Genomic DNA, 25,958 nt, shown 5'->3' on the forward strand with positions numbered 1-25,958 from the left:
GTATGTTGTGGCCGCCGATGGAGGTGCTCACACAGTGACCCAACCAGAGTCATCTCTATATACAAGTGTTTAAATGAACAATTGAGGACCACGTTATAAAGTGCTGGCACAAAGAGTTGCCAGGTGGTGGGCATGCCCGGCGAAAAATGAGAGGTGGAACACGTTGTGGGCATGCTTAGCGCAACTGCAAACGTGTGCCTTCGTGCACACGAAAAACAAATAAGTGCCAAGAGCAACTGGTGCAGTACACATGCTCCTAAGTGGAGGAGTAAGGCGGAGTATTGTTATCAGATGGACCGCCTTACAAAATTGAACACTCGTACTCATGTTGTGAAATTTACGAGGTGACTATAGGCTGTGCAGAAAGTGCGACGCGAAATAGATGCTGGGGGCTACACATGCTCCACCGCGAGAGGGTCAAGCGTGGAAATATGTGTCTAGGGGCGCTGATGTGGGGGACAATAACGTCAGAAAAAGAAAGATTGCCACTTGCTCGTGCATGTATCACACTTTACGGGAGATACAGACTCACCCCTATTTGGGAGTAAACTTTCCGTACGGGTTCGCCTGGCGGCCAGGGAGCGCCTGCCTTTAAAAAAATTATAGACAAGGAAGGTGAGTCGTACCTGGAGATTCGAAGAAAGCTGTAGAAGGACCCAAAATGGGGGCTTACTTACAGAGAGTCGGCGCATTCGCTGCCGGATACCTACTGCGGCTCAGGCTTCCGTGACGCACAGCCGTGCGTGTGTGATTAATAACGGAAGAGAGCAGGCGTGGCTGCAGTGCACAACTGGTACGCGATTGACGGCCGCCATGTTGGGAGTGAAGAAAGTAACTTTATTGTTCATAGTGGGAGGCAAAAGGAAAAAGGGGGCAGCTGGCCCAGTACGGCCGCCATGTTGGGAGTGGAAACGTAACTTTGTTGTTCATAGTGGGGGAATGGACAGCTTGTCCAGTAAGGCATTCAGGCGTGATAGGGACAAGGTATATGGGGGAAAAAAAAGGGGGGGGGGAAAAAAGAGATTATTGTATACAAGTGGTTAAGTGTCCCCTAGGTAGACATAAAGATCGATTCTGTCGCTACAGTGGTGGCAAAAAAGGTAATTATTAAAGGCGATATATGTGTATGCGTTGTATATGAAGCTGACAGGTCAAAAAAAGGGGGGGGTTTTTTTGGACCCGAATTCCAGGCCGCCTGGCCCACCATACGTGGTTTCAGAAAACCCAAAAATCGCTGTTGTTTGTCGTAATAATTAGCATTGAGTGGATATGTCCAATGTAGGACTATTGACACCAGAGGGTCATGTGTTGTTAAGAGTGGCCCACGGTATATCATCGTTTAGGCCCCTGGTATGGCTCGAGATTCTAAAAATCCACTGTTGTTCTTTGCGGAAGAGGGCTTCCTTGCTGATCGTTGGAAAGGCTTGAAGGACTGTCCATGAAAGGTCATTGGCAGTATGATTAGCTTCCAAGAAATGTGTGCACATTTTCGTGCTGATCCTTTTGCATCTGATGTTACTTCGATGTTCAGAGATCCTGATCTTTATTGGACGTGTTGTCATACCAATGTACATTAGCCCACAAGGGCACTGGATTAGATAAATGCAGTTGCGAGTATTGCAATTGGTGTGGGTTCTTTGTTGCCAATTCAGAGTTTCCGAGAGGGTTACAGATTTACTTGTTTTTGTTAGATTACATGCGGTGCATTGTCCGCATGGGTAGTGTCCTGTCACCGGCGGAAGTCCCCACAGTCTTTGCTCAGCTCGGGGTGCTGGTTTCGGTCTAGTGCTGATGAGCATTGTTTTCAAATTGTTAGTTTTTTTGAAAGCAAAACGTGGTTTTGGGGCTTGCCAGCCTCCTACCGATAAAAGTTTCCAATGCTTTTTGATTATTTTTTGGAAGGTGTTAGATTCTGGAGTGAAGGTGCTAACACAAGTGATTAAGTCATCTTTCGTTCTTTCTGTGGATACCAACAAGGCCTCCCTGTTGGTATTGCGTGCCCTTTTGTAGGCCATTTGCGTTAAATTCGCCGGATATTCTCTGCGGGCTAGGTGGTCAGTGAGTTCATGTGCCTTTCTTCTAGATACCAGGGACGTCCTTAATATCATCAAACAAACTAACGACACGGGCAGTAGAGTGGATGTTTTGGTCACTTTAGATGTAGAGGCCCTCTACACCAACATCCCGCAGAGGGCCACCTTGGATGTGGTGGAAGAGGTATTACGAGCACAAGCATGGAACTCACCCACCCCAGTCTCCTTTATTATGGAGTGTGCAGAGATTGCCCTAACCAAAAACTATTTTCAATTCGAAGATCGGATGTACCATCAAGTCCAGGGTACTTCGATGGGGAGCACCTTTGCTCCCAGCCTGGCATGCCTCTACATGGCTCATTTTGAGGCCAATCACATCCTTTGTGAGAATAACATCTACCAGGGTAACATCACCCTTTGGCGGAGGTATATTGACGATATACTGATTTTTTGGAAAGGGGATCCAAACTCCATCCCTTCCTTTGTAACATGGGTCAATTCCCTTAACCCTTACTTGCGCTTTACAGCTAGCTCCTCCATACTTGAACTGCCGTTTTTGGATTTGCTTATTCAAAAAAGCATTACGGGGTTGACCACCAAAACTTATAAAAAGCCAACTGACAGCCATAGTCCACTTCTCTTTAGCAGTTTTCACCCCAAGGCTTTACGACAGAACCTGCCCTACGGGCAATACCTCAGATTACGTCGTAATTGTAGTGCACTGGAGGATTTCAAACTGCAGGCACATGAACTCACTGACCACCTAGCCCGCAGAGAATATCCGGCGAATTTAACGCAAATGGCCTACAAAAGGGCACGCAATACCAACAGGGAGGCCTTGTTGGTATCCACAGAAAGAACGAAAGATGACTTAATCACTTGTGTTAGCACCTTCACTCCAGAATCTAACACCTTCCAAAAAATAATCAAAAAGCATTGGAAACTTTTATCGGTAGGAGGCTGGCAAGCCCCAAAACCACGTTTTGCTTTCAAAAAAACTAACAATTTGAAAACAATGCTCATCAGCACTAGACCGAAACCAGCACCCCGAGCTGAGCAAAGACTGTGGGGACTTCCGCCGGTGACAGGACACTACCCATGCGGACAATGCACCGCATGTAATCTAACAAAAACAAGTAAATCTGTAACCCTCTCGGAAACTCTGAATTGGCAACAAAGAACCCACACCAATTGCAATACTCGCAACTGCATTTATCTAATCCAGTGCCCTTGTGGGCTAATGTACATTGGTATGACAACACGTCCAATAAAGATCAGGATCTCTGAACATCGAAGTAACATCAGATGCAAAAGGATCAGCACGAAAATGTGCACACATTTCTTGGAAGCTAATCATACTGCCAATGACCTTTCATGGACAGTCCTTCAAGCCTTTCCAACGATCAGCAAGGAAGCCCTCTTCCGCAAAGAACAACAGTGGATTTTTAGAATCTCGAGCCATACCAGGGGCCTAAACGATGATATACCGTGGGCCACTCTTAACAACACATGACCCTCTGGTGTCAATAGTCCTACATTGGACATATCCACTCAATGCTAATTATTACGACAAACAACAGCGATTTTTGGGTTTTCTGAAACCACGTATGGTGGGCCAGGCGGCCTGGAATTCGGGTCCAAAAAAACCCCCCCCTTTTTTTGACCTGTCAGCTTCATATACAACGCATACACATATATCGCCTTTAATAATTACCTTTTTTGCCACCACTGTAGCGACAGAATCGATCTTTATGTCTACCTAGGGGACACTTAACCACTTGTATACAATAATCTCTTTTTTCCCCCCCCCCTTTTTTTCCCCCATATACCTTGTCCCTATCACGCCTGAATGCCTCACTGGACAAGCTGTCCATTCCCCCACTATGAACAACAAAGTTACGTTTCCACTCCCAACATGGCGGCCGTACTGGGCCAGCTGCCCCCTTTTTCCTTTTGCCTCCCACTATGAACAATAAAGTTACTTTCTTCACTCCCAACATGGCGGCCGTCAATCGCGTACCAGTTGTGCACTGCAGCCACGCCTGCTCTCTTCCGTTATTAATCACACACGCACGGCTGTGCGTCACGGAAGCCTGAGCCGCAGTAGGTATCCGGCAGCGAATGCGCCGACTCTCTGTAAGTAAGCCCCCATTTTGGGTCCTTCTACAGCTTTCTTCGAATCTCCAGGTACGACTCACCTTCCTTGTCTATAATTTTTTAAAGGCAGGCGCTCCCTGGCCGCCAGGCGAACCCGTACGGAAAGTTTACTCCCAAATAGGGGTGAGTCTGTATCTCCCGTAAAGTGTGATACATGCACGAGCAAGTGGCAATCTTTCTTTTTCTGACGTTATTGTCCCCCACATCAGCGCCCCTAGACACATATTTCCACGCTTGACCCTCTCGCGGTGGAGCATGTGTAGCCCCCAGCATCTATTTCGCGTCGCACTTTCTGCACAGCCTATAGTCACCTCGTAAATTTCACAACATGAGTACGAGTGTTCAATTTTGTAAGGCGGTCCATCTGATAACAATACTCCGCCTTACTCCTCCACTTAGGAGCATGTGTACTGCACCAGTTGCTCTTGGCACTTATTTGTTTTTCGTGTGCACGAAGGCACACGGTTGCAGTTGCGCTAAGCATGCCCACAACGTGTTCCACCTCTCATTTTTCGCCGGGCATGCCCACCACCTGGCAACTCTTTGTGCCAGCACTTTATAACGTGGTCCTCAATTGTTCATTTAAACACTTGTATATAGAGATGACTCTGGTTGGGTCACTGTGTGAGCACCTCCATCGGCGGCCACAACATACACACGGTTCCCTCCAGGAGCCCCGAATTTTTGTGAATAATGTTTCATGCATCTGTGTTGTCCTTCTCTCTCTCCCCCCTTCCTTCCCCCCCCCCCCCCCCACCTTCCTTTTTCCCCCCCCCTCCCCCCCCCTTTTTCTTCCAGGTACTGCAACAACGGGTCCACTTCCTTAGGGACCCCATTGGATTGCATGGTGATGTATGGATAATTTCTACATCACGAATTATGTAGTAGAGTTCTCACAATTTTCTTTGAGCACTTTCTCACAATGGTCCTGATGAATTGCCACCGACCCTTTGGGCATAGAGCAAGAAACATGTTGACCGTTTGAGTTCCCTAGGGACCATCATAATCCCTTTGGGATCACTTATATTTTTACTTAGGCTGGTATACCATCAAAATAAATTGACACATTGCCTGGTAATACCACACCTATTTTAACTCACTACACCACCACTCACTACACTTGTTGCACTGACCCCCACGCACCCATACGGCTGTCTCTTAAAAAGAACTCCGATAAAGAGCCCCTCCGCGGGAGCCCGTCGGGCATTGCAGCGCCGGCCCGACGAGGAGCACAGCCCTATGATGAAGCATGACACCTTGCTAGGTGTGTGAGGGCATTATATAGAGACTAACCGCTCTTCCCCCCTCTTTTCCACCCCCCAGAGGAACTGCACCCCTTGGTTTTTGTCTATACTCCTCGGAGCATGGTGCAGGACCTCATTAAAAAAGCTCTTGGTTCCTCCTCCTTCTAGGAGGCTTTATGATCTGACCATGTATAACGGGTAATAGCTCTAATTTTAAGGTTAGGGTTGGAGGAGAAAATCCCATCCAGTGTGTGTCCTGCCACATGAGTGCCTTGATTAACGATCTGGTCCAGGGAGAGTCCAGACATTGCATCGAGCAATTCGGCAGTATTGATGTCCTTTACTTTTTCAAGATGATAATTAAAGTCCCCTAGGATTGTGAAGTCTGATCCTTGCAGACTTGATTCTAGAATTGGGCTTAAGATTGATAGCACAGGGGCCCTCGCCTTGGGAGGTCTGTACAGTAAGAGGCCTCTAAATGTGTAGTTCTTTGAGAGTGTTATTTGAAATAAAAGCATTTCACAATCAGAGGAGTTACCCACAATCGAGCTGTGGACATGCAGCTCCTCTACATAGGATGGCAAGCCCCCCCCCCCCCTCCCTAATCTATCAGCTCTGGTGGCAGTATAGCCAGGTGGTAATGCTAAAGCAATATCTGGGTCTGATGCTCCATCAGCCCAGGTTTCTGTAATAAAGGCCACATCCAGGTGATGAGCATCCAACAGTTCAGCAAGCTCTGTATTGTGTTTAATTAAGGATGTTGCATTTATTACTACTGCCCTGAAAACCGCGACCCTCGTTTTATTATTCGCGGTGTAGATCTGTGGCTCAAATTTGCCTATCCTAGTGAAATGAAAGGGCATTTTACAGCAATCACATTGCTTGACTTCGTCCATAGGATCTAGACGTTTGCAGTGGTGGTTACCTGCTGGGTTACCCAGCTCTTGTAGCTCTTTGTATGTATATACAATTCTTCCAGTATTTCGATCATCAAGACAAGGAAGACAAGTGACCCTTTAGTAACCTCCTTCACAAACCCTTTTCATTATCTTTTAAAGTGAATGATGGGGCAATGTAGCTGTAGGCTTCAGCTATGTAAGAATGAGAATTGAACACTGCACCTTTAAAGACACCTTGACGTCCAGCTTCCTAGTATGCGCTGTAGGAGGAGGTAGGGTTGCTTACGTTTTCAATGGAGATTCCCCTGATGGAGAACTAGGATTTCAGGCAAGAAAACATTCCCTCTCAGGGAATCTCCATGGAGAATCATAAGCACTGAAGAGAATGGCTAGCTCATCCCTTAAGCCGTGAGGGAAGACCTAAAAGGAACAAAACTAGGCAAAGATGTCTCAAAACAGCTTACCTGACTTGGGCATATGCTTACCCTACTTGGATATATGCCCTCGAGTCTAAATCAAGACAATAGTGCCTTGTAAAGGCGTGGACAGATCTTCCTCTGAGGGCCTGCGGAGCATCCAAGACATCAGAAGATAATCTCCCTTGGAGTGAAGCAGTCACTCCCTTGCATTGCAACACTGCGGACCGGTCTGCTGATCCCGAGCTCCTACGGACTCGGAATGGTTCAACAACACAGGAGGTGGGTTTCTACATCCCTAGAGGCCTGAGCTGCCCTCTCACCCAGTTTGAGGCCAGAATCCCTTGTGGGGGCTGTAATACCCGAACCCATGTGCACCGCGTACTTTTGCAAGTGCAAATGGTTGTTGGCAATTCTGCAGCAAGTGCACTGGGCTCCAAGTAGTCCCAACCTCCGGCAACTTCACCTGGAGAGATATTCAACCACATTGCACCTTGTGCACCGTGGCCTGTTTTGTAAAGCTACCCGAGGTCCTCCCGCGACTCCAGTGTCTTCGACATGTGGAGGGCCAACTACGACTTCTTAGGGGTTCCCTAATTGCTCTGGGCTTGCCTTGACACCCCTGCATGTGGAGAGTCTCCTGGACCTTGCTGGTCCTCTTCCTGCAATCTTTTGACCTCCTGCGTGGGTTGAATTTGCCAAGGCTCGTTGGTGCTCCCGCCGGACACCAACCCCTCAGCACTCTACATCCTTTGTGAGACCGCTCGTATCTGGTTCTTGGTCTTCCTCAGCGTCGCCTGGTCCCCACAGCTGCAGTGTCAAGGTCATCGACATCTATTCTGAAGCCCCTGGTCACTCAAGTGACCCAGACACCGTCTCTTCTGCTTTCAGGTACTCTTTCAAGAATCCACATCCTCCTCTTCCAGAAGCAGCACTTTCCTGAAGTCCTCCATTGGATTTGACTGTAGTTTCCAAAGACACTTCACACCTATGCACCCGGCTTCCCTGGGATAGGTAACTTGGGTTCCACGGTATCCACAGGTGGGGTGGCTCTCTAACGTTCTGTCTTCCACAGGGTTTCTTCAGGGTCCTTAATCTTTAAAAAAGCGAAGCGCGTGTTGCACATAGGCTTGTAAGGAGCACGCGGTCGTGTTCACACACTGCACACGCTCTCCGTGGGGGTCTCCATCTACTCACCTTGAGTGGCTCCTTGGGGTCCCATGAATTATACGTCCTCAGCATTGTCCCAACTCTAGTCTTATACCACTTTCTTAGTATATGGAAAGTGGCCGCATCCCCCCCCACCCCCCCTTCTCCCCACTGTGTATATTAGTGCTATTAACTGATTTCTTTGCTAAAGTATTGTGTACTTTGTGTCTATCTCTGTGTGGGAGATACTGTAACGTACTAGATAGTATTATATTATACATTTTTTTTGTAACTACTGTGTGGTTCTCTTTTCCTTTATTCTATACTATAAGATTACATTCTGGTAAAACAAGCCGCTTTACACTCCTTCAAGACTAAGCCTGAAGGCTGCTCTCCACAGCTACCACTTGGATAGCTTTTTAAGTTTGTCTGAGACCTCTTAAATCACCATAAGGGTTGTCTGGACTGGTGCAAGGTGCCCACTTACATAAGTGGACGTCATATACCAGGCCATCTCTCACAGATAGCAACTGCTTCATTAGAGAGATGTAGGTTAACGTTGTACAGTAAAAAACAATGAAAGGTAAAAAGGCATGTAAATTCTGCGAAAGAGGTAGGTGGACCTGCAGGAGACAAGAGGAATTGAAGTTCTCTTAGCAAAGTAAAATTCAAAAGATGTGCTAGACAAAAAAAAACAGTAGGAACAGGAATTCGATACGGGTGTTAGAAAAGAGCAACTCCATCACCCACATACATGTGGCGAAAAAGAAAGAAGGGAATAATTGTACATAGTCATGGCTGCAGAGATGGCAGTCTCAAAGAGACAGCCAAATGTCAGCAATGTAAACAAATTGCTCAAGGAAAGGTCCCAAGCTCAAGGTTTTTTTTCAGTAGGAGGCCAGGCATTCAAAACACCAAGCCTTAATGGCAGAGTAAACATCAAGTGACTAAGCAAGACATTCGATGGTAAGAGTTAAAAGATTTGACATTATATGCAACGAGAACCACAACATTCACCGCGTACAGGAGTGAACAGAGCAACATTACTAGGAAGAGGAAACATAGTATTACCTCAAGTTCCACAAATTTAAAAGTTTAAAAATCGAGGAGCAGAGTAAATAGACCTGGCCTGCATCGGCCTGGAGCAGATAGGAGGTTGCTTTGGTCTTGTATGACCTACGCAGAGACAGTGAAGGACAGTAGAAATAGAACCAGGTCGAAGTTAAGTGGCATCCATGCAGATCCTCTGCACATGCACAGAACGCCCTCGGATTGCCCCTACGAGGGGCGCATGCTTTACTGTCACAAATACAGAGGGAGATGGGACCATAAGAAAACTGACGTACATTGGAGAAGTGTTTTTTGGGATAAGGTGGCGAGTACAGGGAGAAGAATTGCCACAAAACGGAAGCACTTTTAAGATCATGTTGCCAGATATATTTCAGGTAGTGACCACATTAATCCTCAGTGCACATAAGCAGACAGCCTCTAGTTTCCACCACCTGGGAGAGCATGCACCAATGGTTAGGAGCGCAGGGGAAGCTCGATCTGCGAGTGCAATTACATTTGAGGGAGAAGGGTTTGCATGGGTATTATTGAAAATGGGAAAGCAAGCCAGCCGTGTACATATAGATGAATATTTGGCGACGCTATGGTGAAGTTCTAGAAGTCCTACTGGCAAATCAATTTTTAATGACATCAGCAGCAGGTGCCAACACAAATGTAGACTAGAAAACAGTGGGGCAAAACGCACCTGTACTTTGTAGGGATCACCCGTGATCCGAAGAGGCTTGTCTGCTCCTGTTGGTAACGGTCCATCCTGAATCATGATCATTTTAGCACCTGTTCTTTCCTAGGATTAATTAATGCAACAGAACATTAGTGCTACGCAACAACTGGTCTACCCTCAACCACAACCAGCTGGCATGCTAACAGAATCGGGCAACTTAGCCAAGAAACCCCCAAGTCACTTAAATGTAGGTGTAACAAAAGTCTTTACTCGCTGTTAATAGTGCTCAGGTACTGAACTACAGAGGTCCTCTTCTGAAACCTCTGCCCTTAATACCAGCATTGTTTATGGGAAGCAAGGTCCCCTGAAGGGAGGATGTCCCCCACCCCCATAGCTGCATTGCACACACTGTATAGGATAGCCAGTTACAAAATGCGTCCCGGGATTTTACTGCGATAGATTCCCCGATGGTAAAGCGTAGGTTTTAGTAAAATCAGAGATGGCTCGAACTACAACTCCTTAGTCAACTGAAAACACAAGTGCCTCTTCTCTAAGCTGATGTTGGAGTGATGAATGCTGCTTACTCATGGGCTTTAAATATTTTTCCATCCTTTCGAAGGGAGTCTGCACAACAGGGGATGTGCTCAATGCAACTGGTAAGGGACTCTTCAAGAAGGACGATCTCAAGCCATCTCCATGAACTCTACTTTATAAGGTTGTCTTAAAAGGAACGGAAGGGACAATGCACCTGCATGAACTGTACTTCCTAACAATCTTCAGAGAAGGGCAGTGGACTCCGTCCATCTGCATGGGCTGTACTTTCTAAGGAAGTTGTCTGAACAGGGCATGAACCTATTCCACCAGCATGGCTCGTGGTCTGGACTGCACTTGGTAATAAAGTCATCCGAAGGAATGGACTCAATGCACCTGCATGATTTGATGGACTGTTCTTGTGACTGATCGTCTACTGCCTGGCCTGCAAGGCACCTACAACACTTAGGAGGGAGGGATCCTCATATGCCACGCTAACCTCACATCGGGGGCTTTACCTAGCTTAGTTTGCTCACACTGAGAAAAACAAAGGAATAATCCACTACCAATCATTCAGGCCACATCTCAGTTCATCTTTTTTCATCAACTAGGTCACTCCACACAGAACAGATACATGCAAAACAGCACTGGTCCAATAGGTTCAGTATAGCTCAAACTGGAATGGCAAGAACATGATAAACATCTAGACATACCCATCGCACTGAGAAAAAAATCAAAAGTGAGGAGTGCATGCTTGCAGAAGTCTCCGACACTGAGCAATCCGTGGGGAGAAACAATCCCTTCCGCAGCAGACTCCCATAACAGGAGATGACTAGATCAGTTAATTCACTTGTTTACTGTAGGTTGAGCACATGCACAAAAATCAGTAGTTCGCTAATCCTCTAAGAATTCCTCCCATCAAAGTCTTTACATTAATCCATTCCCACACATCTGACCACAATTTCACCACATCAATCAATCTGCTGCGATGCATTTTATGTGGAAGCAGAACATAAAGTCGACTTTTCTATAAACCCTGCTGCAAGCAGCAGCAAATACCTGCAACTGTTTTATGGTCTCTCCTCCCTTGCCAATGACCAGTCCAACTTTGGATGCAGGGATCAGGATTTCCTGGATCGTGCTGGTTCCGTCTAGGTCACTATGGAATCCAGGTCCGTTTCGACAGCGGTCCACAATCTGCCCCAGCAGCCGCTTTGCCTGTCTGGAGATCAAATAAGAGGCTTCAAGTGAATAAAAGAAAATGTATAAAGCGGACAAATGACCAGTAAACAGTAGCCTACTGCCTTGCGCTGAGCTTACCGCCACCAGGTTGAACTTCTTGAGAAATTAACTAACAGAGGGGGAATTTGCACTGTATAGGAGCCACCAATAACCTTATCCTGCACCTTGAAATACACGCAGCTACATAAATGAGGGAAGAGCCAAACCCTGCAAACCCGTGTGCACTTTTTAATCCCACGATAAACATCTAAGCAGAGACAATTGCGGCTCAAAGCAATTTAAGTACCCAGTGGCGCTCAGGAAGAAAACAAGCCCATTGAGATTCTTTAAGAGGGTCGGCAATAAAGACTATAATGGGTTAAACTTGCTCACATCACAACTCCACAATGATCGAAAACAGACTGAAGACTGCTCCACACATTCTCACCCGACCTGCTTTTAAATGGCAAGTGCTACTATTTTTAGTATTGAAACTGGGGTGCACTTCCTCAGATCCTTTTAATTTTAGTATTCTACACCTACATGAAGAAAGGTTTTACTGGTCTCTAGGTCAATGTTTCCAGACAGGTTCATTTTGGAAGTATATAAAGCCTGTCTATTCTCAGAGCGAGAAAAGTTACTGGCAAGCTGTATCCAAGAAAGGCAAGGAAAACTGCAAGTTACTAATATGCCAGCTTAAAGCACACTGATAAAAGCCATAAGTGGCAACAGGCGGCTTGCTTGTTTAAGACATGCAAGAAAAGCAGCCGGTTAAGCCTGCTCAAGGCATGTATGGAAAATGAGCCGTTACTAAGAGACACAAGGAAATGTTGGTGAGCATTACATGGCAGGCAAAGAATGCGTCGGGTAGTTATATGCATTAGGCAAGTAGCAAAGTCAAATAGGAGCACACAATTTTGAGTTGTAAACTGAATGAGGGACTTTTCTAACAGCAGCTAAATTCTATCATACTGGGAACGTACTGTTCTAATGTGAATTTCATGATTTCATGTTCTTTGAAACTTTTTCTATTGCTCATTCATACACCAGGATGTAAACAAGTAAACTTATGGAGCACACTGTGTGCAATATGTAGAATATGGAGAAGCATGAAGCATAGCAGTATGCTATTTTGGTGCACGACACAGGAAGAAGCCCTTTTCACAGGATGATTAAAATGTAGGCACTGGTATTTACAAGTAAACAAGCCCAATTCATGGCAGAGGTTAATCTATAGCAAAGCACAAACACGCAGACTATTGCGGTACCCATTATACATCCTACCATCGTTCTACCACACTGTCATCATTTACATTGAACAAAGTTTGTGAAGGCTCAAACAATACATCTCAGTGAGAGGTAGGTGCTCATGACACTAGAACAGCCTGGCACAATTCTTTAAAAAGTAAGTAAAAACACAACTTGTCCTAAACCCTTGTTTCTTGTGAAAGTATCTTAATTAAATACACAAAGCACAAATGTCTCCACCTAATTATGGGATCTCAAAACATGCACTAAAAGGTCGGCTTTCCAATAAAAAAAATATAGAAGTAAATCAAATGCTTCCTCCTTCTTTAGGACTTGCCTATAGACTGCTTTTAGAGGGCCCTTGTCGAAGACCTATTGCATACAATGCAAATATTTGAGTGTGTGATATGGGTCAGCCCACTGCATATTACTGGATGTCTGCATCAGCCCACTGCATATTACTGGATGTCTGCATCAGCCCACTGCATATTACTGGATGTCTGCATCAGCCCACTGCATATTACTGGATGTCTGCATCAGCCCACTGCATATTACTGGATGTCTGCATCAGCCCACTGCATATTACTGGATGTCTGCATCAGCCCACTGCATATTACTGGATGTCTGCATCAGCCCACTGCATATTACTGGATGTCTGCATCAGCCCACTGCATATTACTGGATGTCTGCATCAGCCCACTGCATATTACTGGATGTCTGCATCAGCCCACTGCATATTACTGGATGTCTGCATCAGCCCACTGCATATTACTGGATGTCTGCATCAGCCCACTGCATATTACTGGATGTTTATCTTGTCAATATGATTCGCTTGCATCTTATTTCATGGTTTCCTTCAACCTCCAGTGTTTGCCCCTTTCCTGGATCAACAGCTTCTTTACCATCCTTTTGACTGGATAGCATATCCTTCCACGGCTATTTATCAGGAAATCACCTTTTTTTTGTGGAGCTCTCTATTTGAGTTCACTTATTCGCATGCTCTCACATTGTAATGTATATTTTTGCCAAGTGTCCTAAAGAGCAGACCATCACAGTCGATTCCATGTTTTGGCCTGCCTTCCACAAAAGGCTGGAGTAATTTCCTAGCAGTGCTGGATGTCCATGGCTAGCATTTACCTTTACATTCTGCCATGTTCTCAAACACCTGCTATGTTCTTCTAGGTACTTACAACTTATCGGTTATTTTTAAACTGTATCCTGTGCAACCAACCAGCTCTTAATTCTGTTTAGAGTTTCTGGTCGTAAAATGTGAAAAATAAAACTATGCAGTTTATAGAGACTAAAAGCCATTAATTCATTGCTCAGTTTTAAGTTACCTTAAGATGTGCATTTGCTTTCCGTACAGTATTTGGATTTTTTTCCCTACTTTTAAAAAAAATAAAATGCTTTACAAACCAGCATTGGCAAAGCCAATAGCTTAGCATTATAAAGGCAAGACCGGCTGGCTATGCCAATGCTTGTTTATTTTAAAATAGCAAATTCTGCTTTAAATTTAAATCCCAACTTTTAAAATGAAGCACAAATAGTAATTCCTGCTATTTCAGCTATCCTTGATAATTTCTGATTAAGGGATGGGACTTGAACAGTATATTTACCAATGCATTTTCTTGGTTCCTCTGAAATCAAGGCAAAGGAGGGTAGCTTATTTCTAAATGTAATGAACATCTCAAAATAAAGAACTAGGCTTGTAAGTAAACATTTACTTAATCGGTGCATCTTTATTAATATCCCTTAATGATTAATGAAAGAGGAAGTTCATCCTCACAACAAAGTTGTAGGAGAGCCGGGCACTTTGTGACACACAGGGGCTTGACCAAAGTGTGCGTGCTCCGGAGTGGCAGTCTAGACAGCAGTATCTGGTAAAGTTAATGGATCTATTGGCATGTGCAGCAAGTGCCCAGGTCCGCAGTGAGACTTTGCCATAAGATAAACTGCCCTTTTACAGCATGTGATAATCTGTGCAACCAGACCAAGCAGCGCCCTGTGCCAAATGCTCCACAGTCAAAGAGCTGTCTCTCAATTCCTGTTTGTAGGAAAGTGGCTCTGTATCTACGGTTTCCAAATAGGTACAGTGTGTACAGAGTCCACAGCACCCAGAGGTTTGGCAGAGGCTAAAGTTACATATAACCTTACTCTCTAAAGTGGTAGCTTGGTCGAGCAGTAAGGCAGTATCAGAGGACAGTGTAAAGCATTTGTAGTACAGTCAGCAAATGGTCTCACACACTCAAGAACTGAACACTAGGCCAATGGTTTGTATATAAAAATATATGGTTGTTTTATTTTAGAACCAACAATAGGTATCAAAATATATTTTCTCAGAATGAGATGCTTTAGTTAAATACTTTGCAATAGGCAATTCACTTTTGAAGGCAATAGTTCCAGTTAGTTGCAATAGGCAACACAATTTCAAACACAATAATACATTGAGCTCAATGGGAATTTTAAGTTAAATGCAATTGATTACTTTCAGGATTACTTTTCTAACTCCAGGACTGGATACTAGATTCAGTCCTGGGACTGTTCTTGGAAACTAGTAACTACGTTTTAGTTACTGTTGTGATTTTTAAGCAATATTTTGGCATTTTAATAGTTGACACTTAGAAACTTTTTCTAATCAAATTACCAATGTTATCCTATGGGAGGAAATTCACTTAGCAGGTAAGTGGGGTTATAGTTACTTTTTCGGGTTCAGTGTTGGATCCTGGATCCAGCACTAGTATACCACCTGTAAGCAGTTGATAGAATGTGTTTAGGTTATACAGGCACTTTTTAACGAATATTTGTAAGTTTGCAAAATCGACCCTTAGAAGAGATTTCACAGAAAAACAGTCAATGGTTTCCTATGGGAGAAAGTTCAAGCTTCCAGTAAAGTATGTTCTTGTTACTTTTGTAATCCAGTGCTCGGCTCCTAGGCTCAGTACTGGGACATCTATCTAAAACATGCAAGTAATTACGTTTTCACAGTTGGTACGATTTTTAAAGGATATATTTGTAGATTGCAAAAATCACAGAAACAGTCAATGGTTTCCTATGGAAGAAAATTGAGTTAGTGGTAAGTATGGTTTGTAATTACTTTTCAGGGTCAGTGCTGGGCACCAAGATCCAGCACTGGGATCTCTCCTAATAGCAGGTGAGTATTTCCGTTTTCGTTACTCGGTTGATTTTAGGTGAATATTTTAAAGTTTAGAAACTCCACACTTAGAAGAAATTTCAAGAGAAGTCAGTCAATGTTACCCTATGGAAGAAAAGTGAGTTATCGGCTTTTGGGTAAGTACTCAACTGGCAGAGTTAAGGTTCTGGGCATAGACTCAGGGGTCTCCGCAGGTCAGGTAAGTACAGTTGTTACACCCTCAGCTCACAGGGGCAGCCGGGTGCAGAGTGAGTTAGGCCCAATGCTATCCTGTGGAAGGCAGGGGGGCCTTGGTTGGTGGCTGCTGACTAGCAGGCCATGCGGCTGTGGGAGCTGGGCTCCTGGTCTCTTGCTCAGGGCAAATGGGGAAGTAGGTAGGAGTAGAGATTGCACAGCCAGGGGCACTCGGGCGGCTGGGTGCAGGGTGCTTTTGAGCCTTCGGGCGCTCAATGGGATTGCAATGGAGAAGCTCAAGAACGAACAAAGGCTGCAAGCTCTGGGACGAGGATTCTTCAGGTGCGACCACCACTTCGAGAGGTAAGTTGGGTAGTTGGAGGATAGGCAGGTACCCAGGAGTTGGGCACAGGAGGCCGCAGGGTGCAGGGGTGCCTTTTGGTGTCGGGAAATCTTACCCTCTGTTGATCGCAGTTGGGGGGGGGTCCCTGGTTCGGAGGCTGCAGGCGTCGTCGGGAGGTTCTAGGTGGGTCCTTGGGTGCCGGATTCGGGGTCACAGTCACCAGGGGATGTCCTCTGGGTCTTTGTCCACTCCAGCACAGGCCAGGCTTGGCGGGTGCAGAGTGTGCAGGGTTCGCGGTTCCTGGCTGATGCCAGGGGTCAGTTACTTGCTTTGAGCAGTGCCACTGCTCGTGGGAGTCCAAGATGCTCAGAGTCACAAGGTAGCCAGGTCCTCCGGGGTTTGAGGTTGCTGGCCACGGGAGATGCCGGGATTTAGCAGGAGCAGGTTCGAGGGTCGACAGGCCGGTAGGGCTGGGGCCAAAGCAGTTGGTGTCTCCCTCTTGTTAGCAGCTGCACGGCAGGTCTTCTTTCTTCTTGATCTTCTTTGCTGTTTCGGAATCTGGATCTAAGGAAGGAAGGTTCAGGGTGCCCCTAAATACAAAATTTAGGGGCATTACAGGTAGGTAAAGGGCAGGGACCACTGGGTCCCTGCCTGGGGTGGGTACACCCCCTATCCTGCCACTCTCCTGTGGGAGGGGGGCAGTGACCTAGTCCTGATTGGGCAGGGCTCCCCATCTTCAAGATGGCGAGAGCCCGGAGATGTGCTTCACCACGCCTCCTCCACCTGAGGGGTGGGGTTGGCAGGGGCTGGCACACCCCCGGTCCTTCCTTGGGGTTTCCGGCCAGTCTTCCCCGCTAGAGTGGGGGTTTAGAACCAGTAGGGGCCAGTTGCTGAGTACAGCAAGTGACCTGGAGAAGCTCACAAAGGCGGCATGCCTTTGAAGCTTCCCCTGCCCATCCTGGGGGAGGAGACCTAGCACTTCGCCCAGGATATTGTTGCAGGCAAAGGAGAGCGGATGGCTCTCTACCCGGGGGTCCAGCAACATGTCTGCTGTGTGGCAGCCTAGGCAGTCCCTCAGACCAGACGTGAATTGTAGGTTAGGTTCAGGGGGCATCTCTAAGATGCCCTCTGTTGTGCATTGTACATTAAATCCTGCACTGGCATCAGTGCGGGTTTAATGTGCTGCGAAGTTTGATACCAAACTTCAGTCTTCAGTGGAGCCATCATGGTGCTGTGGAGTTCGTGTTTGACGATCTCCCAGGACCATATACTCTTAAGTGGCAGCACTGCACTTACAGTGCCCAGGAAGGGACCTGGGTACTGTAGGGGCACAGGGCTCATGCTCCTGTACCAACAACACTGGCATAGGGCACCCAGCTAGAGGGTTGGCTGATGTAGGCCAGGGCAGTGTATGTTGTGGGCATGGCCCACAGGGATGTGTGCCATGTCGACTTTGTTTTGTCCTATACCCAGACACTCAGCCTGCAAGGGCAGTGTGTTTGTCAGGGTACAGGGCCTCAAAGGGTGGCACAATAAGTGGTGCAGCCCTTAGAGGCCTTCCCTGGTCACAAGGCCCTGGTTACCTAGTGTACCATTTACCAGGGGCTGACATGTGGCCAGGGTGTGCCAATTTGGGTTGTAGGTTTCAGCACAGTTTTTAGGGAAGGAACATGGGCCCTGGGCACCTGATTGTCAGGAGTCCAGGGCACACTCAGTCAAAGTACATTCAGCAAAAAGTGGGGGCATACCATGCAAGAAAGATGGCACTTTCTCACACTGTTTGGTCAAGAAGCAATCGGGGAACTTAAAAGTCTACGGCCTGGAGAGAAAGGATTAGGAGAAAATAGGATAACAAGTGAAACTCCTTTTATTTTGTTGAAAATCTGAAATTGCGTTCAGAAGAAAATAAGCGACTCACGAGGCAGGCCAGGTCAAGTTACTGGGTTTCACAAATCTTCATAGGGCATGAAGATGATAAATGCAGTCAAGGACTGACGGGGTGGTGGGATCGGCCATCCACCCTGGACAAGGGATATGGACTCCACAACAATCCCTTATGAAGCAGATGGAGAAACGAGCACTAGCAAGGCCACAAAAGGCTATTGGGAATCACTCAATACTCTGTTTCAGATTGCAGTTTGGTGGGATAGGAAACAAACTAAGAAAAAATGCCCCCATACTTAAACTAAAGGGCATTTCTCTTTCAACTAGGGTTCCCTAGAGGTGGACAGTTGTCTATTTCTGTTTGCCATAACCCCAAAATGTACTACTGTACCTCACAGATTATGACGCGCAAACAACTTGTAAGCTTTTGAAAGATATTTAGTCAAATCTACCACACTTGACAAATACAGGTCATAATCAGCAATCTTAGAGCAAGCAGCTCAATGGTTTGATCCACTCTTCCGACGGCAGCGAGCCTTATTCCTCCCTTAGAGTGGAGGTGGTATATAGCATCCAGTTTATCAGTCTGTAGGGTACTCGACAGACTGAGAAAAGGAATGCTTGGGTTAGAGGACCTGTCTGCAGGGTTGGCAAATGGGCACAATAAATACAATCCTTTTCCAGCCAAGCTCCTTGGCCCAATAGGTGTACCAAGTGTGCTCCCCATCATGTTATGAAAGCAACAGTCTGACTACAGAGGAAATAGTTGTAGGAAGAGCTTCCGCTGGAACATGTTCTTTACTCAAAACCAATAAGGGGGATATTAAAAACTTGCTACAGTGAACCCCTATGTTTCCACTCAGTTGGGTGAGGCCAGGCACCATTCATCAGACATTGTTGACAAGGACCTATTTAGTCATACTTGATGCATGATGAAATTGCAGTATGGCAAAGATCCGAGACAGACCATTCACCTTGCTGAAGAGGCAAACTTCTGAAAGAAGACAGTATGTTCTCCACCCCCAGAGGAAACTCTGCATTCATCGAGACCAACATGACTTCCAAGTAAGCAATTCCTTGCACTGGGAAAATTCAGCTGCTGTGGCTGATCCAATATCCAGATGTTGGATGATGTTTGAAGTGGTTTGAAAGCACTGGTGAAGAGCAATGGCAATTTACTTTACGAAGCCAATGAAATGGGGATTAGTAAACAGATAGCCATCTCTCTCAGATGGGTTGGTACCAGTCATGCACTTGGAAAGAGCATGGAATCCAAGTCTGGCCCAAAGGCAAGAGTCTGTTACTAGGAATGCTGCAGGTTTACCACAAAACCTCACGATTTCTTAGCATTTCTGCAGCTGGTATGTGGAAACAAACAGTTTTGTATAGCACCGAACAGAGGTATGGGAGCGCTTTAAAAGAAACTTTACATCAATGAAACTGTCAAAAAGTTAACCTAGGTCAGTGGGCGAGGAAGTGAGAGCTCAGTAAATAGGTAAGAAGATAGCAGAGGGTGAATAGGAAGAATGGAAGGGGAAGCAGCACTAGGAGAGAAGTGGAAAAAAACAATGAGGAAAGCAGAGGAGGGACAGGGTGGACAATGATGTAGCTATGGATATTGTGTAGGGAGTGAGGGGATGTGGTAAGAAACTACGTGAGTAGGTAGAAGCAGCGGAGAAGAATCAATAGGAAGGATGAAAAAGAGATCAAGGCACCAGTAGTGACATGGGTAAGAAAGGAACAGAGAAAGTTGATGGAAGGGACGGGACATGGAGAGGGAAAAGAGGAACGATTAAATCTATAAGCAAAGAAAGCAAGATATTGCTACACTACATGACCATAATAAGTCCAGCACAGCCTAAACAGGTATGATTTTAAGCAGAGTGGGTTTGGTTTTCAGGTCCTCAGGGAGAGAGTTCCATAAAAAGGAAGTGGCTCCTGAGGACAAATGCACTGCATTAGTTTTGCAACAAAGTGACTCTAAAAGGTTATTTTTTGCTTCTTAGAGGGATGACGTCCAACATTATTGGCAGGCTGGAGAGGTATGGAGGAGAAGTATGAACAGATCTGTACACCAGGCAACCTGGTTTAAACGTTATTCTGGTCTCAAAAGATAGCCAAAGCAATTTGGGTAGGATTAAAGAGATACGGTCTAATTTATTGGTTGATGATACAAGTTTGGTTGAAGCATGTAGAACAGTTTTCAGTGGCAGGAGAGTGGTTTGGGGAACGCCCACGAGTACAGGGTTGATGGTGTGCGAGTCTATATGGAATCAATGCATAAGCTGCTTATTTTCAAAGGAGACAGGAGCACTTTGATTTTCTTCATGGCAAAGGTAAAAATGTGCTGCTTTGAAAAGTTTGTTAGGGATCATGGCTATGGAGAAGACTTACGTGAAAAAACAGTGGGTGAGCGTGATGGGAAGAAGCCAGGCATGTTCAGTTTATTTAACCATTCCAGGTTGAAAGGCTTTATTGCATTTGGAAGAGGAAAGAAAGACCACGTTATTTTAGGCAGTGAAGAAAGTTCTCAGGCATCCAAGTCGAATGTAAGAAGCACAGAACATAGTGGGACCTCAAGCACCAAAGATGTTGTAAGGTAAATTTGTTTGCTGGCACATTCATGAATGGAAACATATGTTCTCAGACAGATTTGGGAAAAGGGGCTTTTTGTAAAGATTTAACAGAGTGGGGAACAGAGTGTTTTTTCGTGATTAATAACACTGAAAGCTGCTAGGAAGTCGAGCAAATGTGTTGGCCGCGTGGATTTTGGGGGCGGGAGGGACTTATGAGCTCTCGTATTAGAGAGCACAGGTGTTAAATGTTGTGTATCTATTTGCATCATCGCCCATGTTTTTTCCTATATGGGTGCTCAGAAGCAGACAGCTGGGCCACTGGAGGATTTCCAGCTGCAGCTAAATGGAAGACTCTCAACCAGCTTGAGCCCCATGAGCCTGAATAATGACGATCTCATGAAGGAATCTTTAACAGCTAAAGCATTGAATATGTGGCTTTAAAGCATCAATCCTTACTTATACAGCTCCGTCGGATTCTCCCTCTTGCATGCAAAATGGATTACAATGACTGTCATACCTTCTCGGACTCTCCAACAATTCTGCCGCACCTGCAGTTGTCTGACAAAATGATAAACCAATCCCAATCTAGGAATATTGGAGTTCTCTCCTTATCAATTTGTAGTCTGCAGCACAGAAGGCTCTGTCACCTTTGGAGAAGTTTTATTCCAGTGCATTGAAATACAACAAGCACTGGTAAATGCATTAGGTTTTGCCTACGTGATTAATAATAAGCTGTTTTTTGTTGTAAGTTGTAGCTTGCTTAGTAGTTGTACAATATCTGCTTAAGTGTTGTGACTTGTTTATGTTACAAGCGGTCTGCCTTTTCCGGGGAAGAGATCTTACGTTGACAGTGAATGGGGCTTCAACGGTGTGAACAGCTTTAGAAGATGTATCGTAAATGCATGCAGCCAGGAGAAGTTAACAGCCAAAAAAATTGCACACAAAAGCTAATGAAAACAGTAATTCGGGGATGGGAAGTAATAAGAAGCCCCTTTTAAGATATATTGAATACAAGAGATTTCACAAGCTGAAACGCTTACGCGAAAATTAACACAAGAACCTCAAGATGAAACATAGACTACAAGGCATTCATTCAGGAACTTTTTCGGCCCACACACTACAAGAGCACACCTGACAGAGCTAGCAATGCAAATTGAGAAAGGAAAAAGAAAGAAGGTGAAGCGGCATGACCAAAAAAAAAAAAAAAAAAAAAAAAAAAAAACCACAATAAACCCGCCCCCCCCCACCACCCCACCCTGACAAAATTTCAAAAACCGAATTGGTAAAAGTAATGAGAAAAAAGCCTACTGTAGTTTTATCCAGCACTTACTCTATGCTTTCGATCATACCAGTCAGGACACAGGGCCGCTCTGGCATCCCACCGCTGTCTGCAAACCAAAAGGCAAGGAAAGTTACTAGGCATATCTTTAGCATTAGTGCAAACAATGAAAATTAAGATGGTCGGTTATATTTCGAATTTCTCAGTGCATGGAAACAAGCACCTCTATCTTGACTATCCAACCTCTACAATGTGGCTATTTTTGTTCAAGCACTGAAATAGCTTTTCCTTTCACTCCCTGCAGCAACAGCACTGCTGCAGCCCCAAGGTTACAGCAACGGCAAACATATGCCCATTTGCACAGCATTCACTTTTACGCTCTCCAACCACTTCAACTAAAAGGTAACAAACAACTTCCATTCCTGCTTGCAAAGTCAGATTAGCTCCGACAAGAAAAAGGGCGTTTACACAGACCTATCGCAGAATCAATATTTACCATTTAGGCAGCCGCTTTTGTGCCCTCGCCTGCATAGACTTTCTACTTGTGCAGGAACAGCACATAACCACCTTTACAACGCAACTTTAAGAAGACAGACACACAAAGGCTGCTGCCACCTGAACAGGCCACAGAAACAAAATAGGTCTGTAGAAATGAATCAGGAAAAGCAGACCAGTGCTGGCAAACAACCGAACAGCTCATGGTTACAACTGTGAATGGGCCACAGGATTGGAAGCCGGCACCAGAGCATGTGACCTTTTTACCAGAGTGTACAACAACTTTAAATGGTCAGAAGCCAGTGATCAGTGTAGGATAGCTGGTTGCGGCAGTCTTCCTCCCACCTCTCCTTCCTTCATCACGTCCCCCATGGAAGCAGTGCGCAAGAGACCTGACTCGGGGGATTACATATCCTAACCCGAGGAAATCAGAAGAGGGACTGTACAGAATAATCACATGACAAGCTAAGATTGGGGAAGAAAGACTGCCACTTATGCATAATGACAACACAAGTCCAAAGACTGCTTATAGACTATTTAGCCATTCAAACCTTATTCCATTGCACAGCCCCCCAGCTCATGTGGCATTACCTGTTGTGACATTGATGCTTCCAAATCCACATCAACCATCCTTGAAGCCTATCTACATCTGTACTGTTTACAACAGCATCTACTTTAAGAAAATTGCCATACCCAGTCTGCTTTTGTACAGATAAGGAATTAGCCGAAAGATGCTGTCCGCAAACAGAGCAAAGCATGCAGGTCTTAGAGCATGAATCGGAGGCAGGCTGCGTTACCATCCATGCTCTGGCCATTTTGCCACTGGGAAATCAGATGTGAACTGGCCCAAAGGACTAAGCTGAAGATGCCAAGATGTTCAGTAGGAGCTGCTATAGCACAAATAGCAGTGATGGGACCACAGCAGTACATTCCAGCGCATCTCCAGAGCATCTTCAGGTCACATCTAGTCAGACTACACCACACAGACTAGTCATCGATGACTCATGAAGACATGAGGCAGAAATTGGGCAATGTGTGGCTCCTGTTCTGTGGTTAAAGACATTTATACCTGGCGCAATCTGAATCTTGCATCCGGACTCAGCCTGGATTCTGGAGATCTGCTCACCGCCCCTGCCAATTACTAGATGGAAAAAGAGACATTTCAGAAGAGCTTCACATGGTGTGATCAAACAGGAAAAGCAGACATAACATGCTCAGGCTAAAAAGGAGCATTGAAGGCCTAAAGCTCGGCAGCGATGGACAAGGACAAAACAGGACAAGGGAAAAGGCATTAAGTGAACACAAGGTGACCATGCCAACTCTTAACATGCAATTTAGGTTTATACTGGTTTATTTAAATAAAACAAACAATTAAAATATATATTTCCTGGCAGACATTTTTTTTTAACGTTTGTATTAGTTATTGAGGGTTCAAGCCATCCGGCATCAGGCAATCCATACAGAGATGTCAAGATTTCCTGGCAGACAGTTTGCAAGAACATATAGCTTTCTCCGACACTACACCACGACTCACTGGGAAGTCTTTGGACACTTGAAACCCCTTAGCCAGCACAATAATTGAAAAGTGCAAATTAATTCAACCAATCGACCCATCGTTTTTTGTGCTATTTAAAGGATCCCGTTATGAGGGTAAGCCCTTATTTAGGTTCTGTGCACACTGGGCCACAGGACGTAAGCTATGGAGTCTCAAACAAGGCTCAAACCAGTCAGCAGCCACTTGTGGTTCAGGCTGATCTGTTCCTAATGGAGTAGGACAAAGTCTAATTTGCAAACGGCTAGTCACTGTGTCAAGTGGCGCAGTGGGCAAAAAAGGACCTTCTGGAGTTTGGCCACAGTATTTACCAGTGGACTAGATTAAATACAACCATCACCTTATCTTAAACGACCAACCCTTCCACCTGCAGAAGAGCCATCTTTCTGGCTAAAAAAGAAAGGGTTCAAATCTGTCAAAGATGAGAGCCTACAAGGCCCCTAGTTGCACAGATTTCATCTAAGTCACTTGCAGAATGGTTTCCCAAATAGTGGTGCTGAAGTTCTAAATGGGTGATCAAGCAGCATCTGGTAAGAAAATTATCACTTTATTCATCTTTACCACCACAGATCAGCTGGCATCCATGAAGCGGCTCTTCCTGGTACCCAGATATGTGGTCCCTCAGTACCCGGAGATGCAGCACCTCTGCAAGACATTAAGAAGCTCAACCTGCACCTCACATTTGGTGACGCCATCTAAACACATGGCTGACAGCCGCCATGTCTACAATTGTGGTGCCGGACTTTCCTCAGAACACAATCTGCTCCTGCACTTATCCCTTAACTCTACAGGCAGGTGCTCCAGTTTCACTCCCATAGCCATTTGAGCAGAGTCTGGCTCTTGCAGTGTCAGAATGTTACATACCCTCTACTCTTTGGACAGATCAATCTTGTGCCTCCTTGGGCGTCACCCGCCATGTACTCTTTCCCTGTGGCATTATAGTGGGTCAGTTCTGACCCCCAATCGCCTTGAGGAGCACAGCTTAGGGGCTCATCTATTTATGTTCAAAATCTCCAAAGTAGAGATACTTCCCTCAATGCTTCAGTCCCTCCGCATGGAAGGGGGCTCTTTGAGCTATCGCCACTACAGATTGTGTTGCAGTGGGCACAGACAAAGTCCTATAGGAGGTCCCAGGATAGAAGGAAAGGATGAAGAAATGAGGACAGTACAAACATTCCACTTGGACATCAAAATTTCCTTCCCCCGCCTACGAAATATCAGTCGCACAACACTCTCCAAGCACCTCAGAGGTGACAAAGTAGGCGGAGGATGAGGGCACCACATCAAATCTCGAAACAATTCGTAAGCATCTTGACCTCCAGCTGACTCTACGCCCCAGCAATCCCATTATGCACTTTAAAAGCAAAATGAGCTGGCATTCCGTCACCGGGCAGGCTACAAGATCGGATAGTTTGGGAGCACATTTTGCAAGTTAGAAGGCACCATCACTAGTCGAGTGAAGTTCAAATTTAAACCTTGTGATTTGCGGAGAGTACCACTAGAACATCATTGGACACCTATATGGAGAAATCTACTTTCAGAGCAGATCGGAAAAACACTAAAAAGGACCATCACATTATGTATAGGCTAACTGCACAAAGTGTTGGTTGTAAATACTAGAACCTCTTGCCATACCTACAATGCTGCTTCAGAAACATCACCAACTATTTCCTCTTTTGCTTCTTCCCAGATTTATTACAGATGATTCAAGTATAGGAGTGAGCGTTATTGTGCGCCGCCTGCATGCCTACACTCCAGCGGTAGGCGACATGGGCGGGCATCATTAAAGCTGAACCCAAATAGTCACGGTGCCATTACCTTAGGGCAAGGACTCCTGCAGGCGTAAGGTTATGGAGTGGTTGGCAGAACCTTAATAA

The 25,958-nt window shown here is 45.5% G+C and overlaps 1 protein-coding gene across 1 annotated transcript in view; it reads right to left on the bottom strand.

Annotated features, from left to right (window-relative positions):
- FUBP3 (far upstream element binding protein 3) overlaps positions 1 to 25,958 on the bottom strand; it is a 280,750-nt gene that overhangs the window by 196,512 nt on the left and 58,280 nt on the right. Inside the window, exons 5-8 of the mRNA XM_085613968.1 lie at positions 23,599 to 23,670; positions 22,086 to 22,143; positions 11,218 to 11,380; positions 9,652 to 9,750 (exon numbers count right to left, since the gene is read on the bottom strand). Of these exons, the coding sequence (XP_085470094.1) occupies positions 9,652 to 9,750; positions 11,218 to 11,380; positions 22,086 to 22,143; positions 23,599 to 23,670 (392 nt within the window). The remainder of the gene's footprint in view (positions 1 to 9,651; positions 9,751 to 11,217; positions 11,381 to 22,085; positions 22,144 to 23,598; positions 23,671 to 25,958) is intronic.

This window comes from Triturus cristatus, chromosome 1_2, assembly GCF_964204655.1.
Source record: "Triturus cristatus chromosome 1_2, aTriCri1.1, whole genome shotgun sequence".
NCBI classification, from domain to species: domain Eukaryota; kingdom Metazoa; phylum Chordata; class Amphibia; order Caudata; family Salamandridae; genus Triturus; species Triturus cristatus.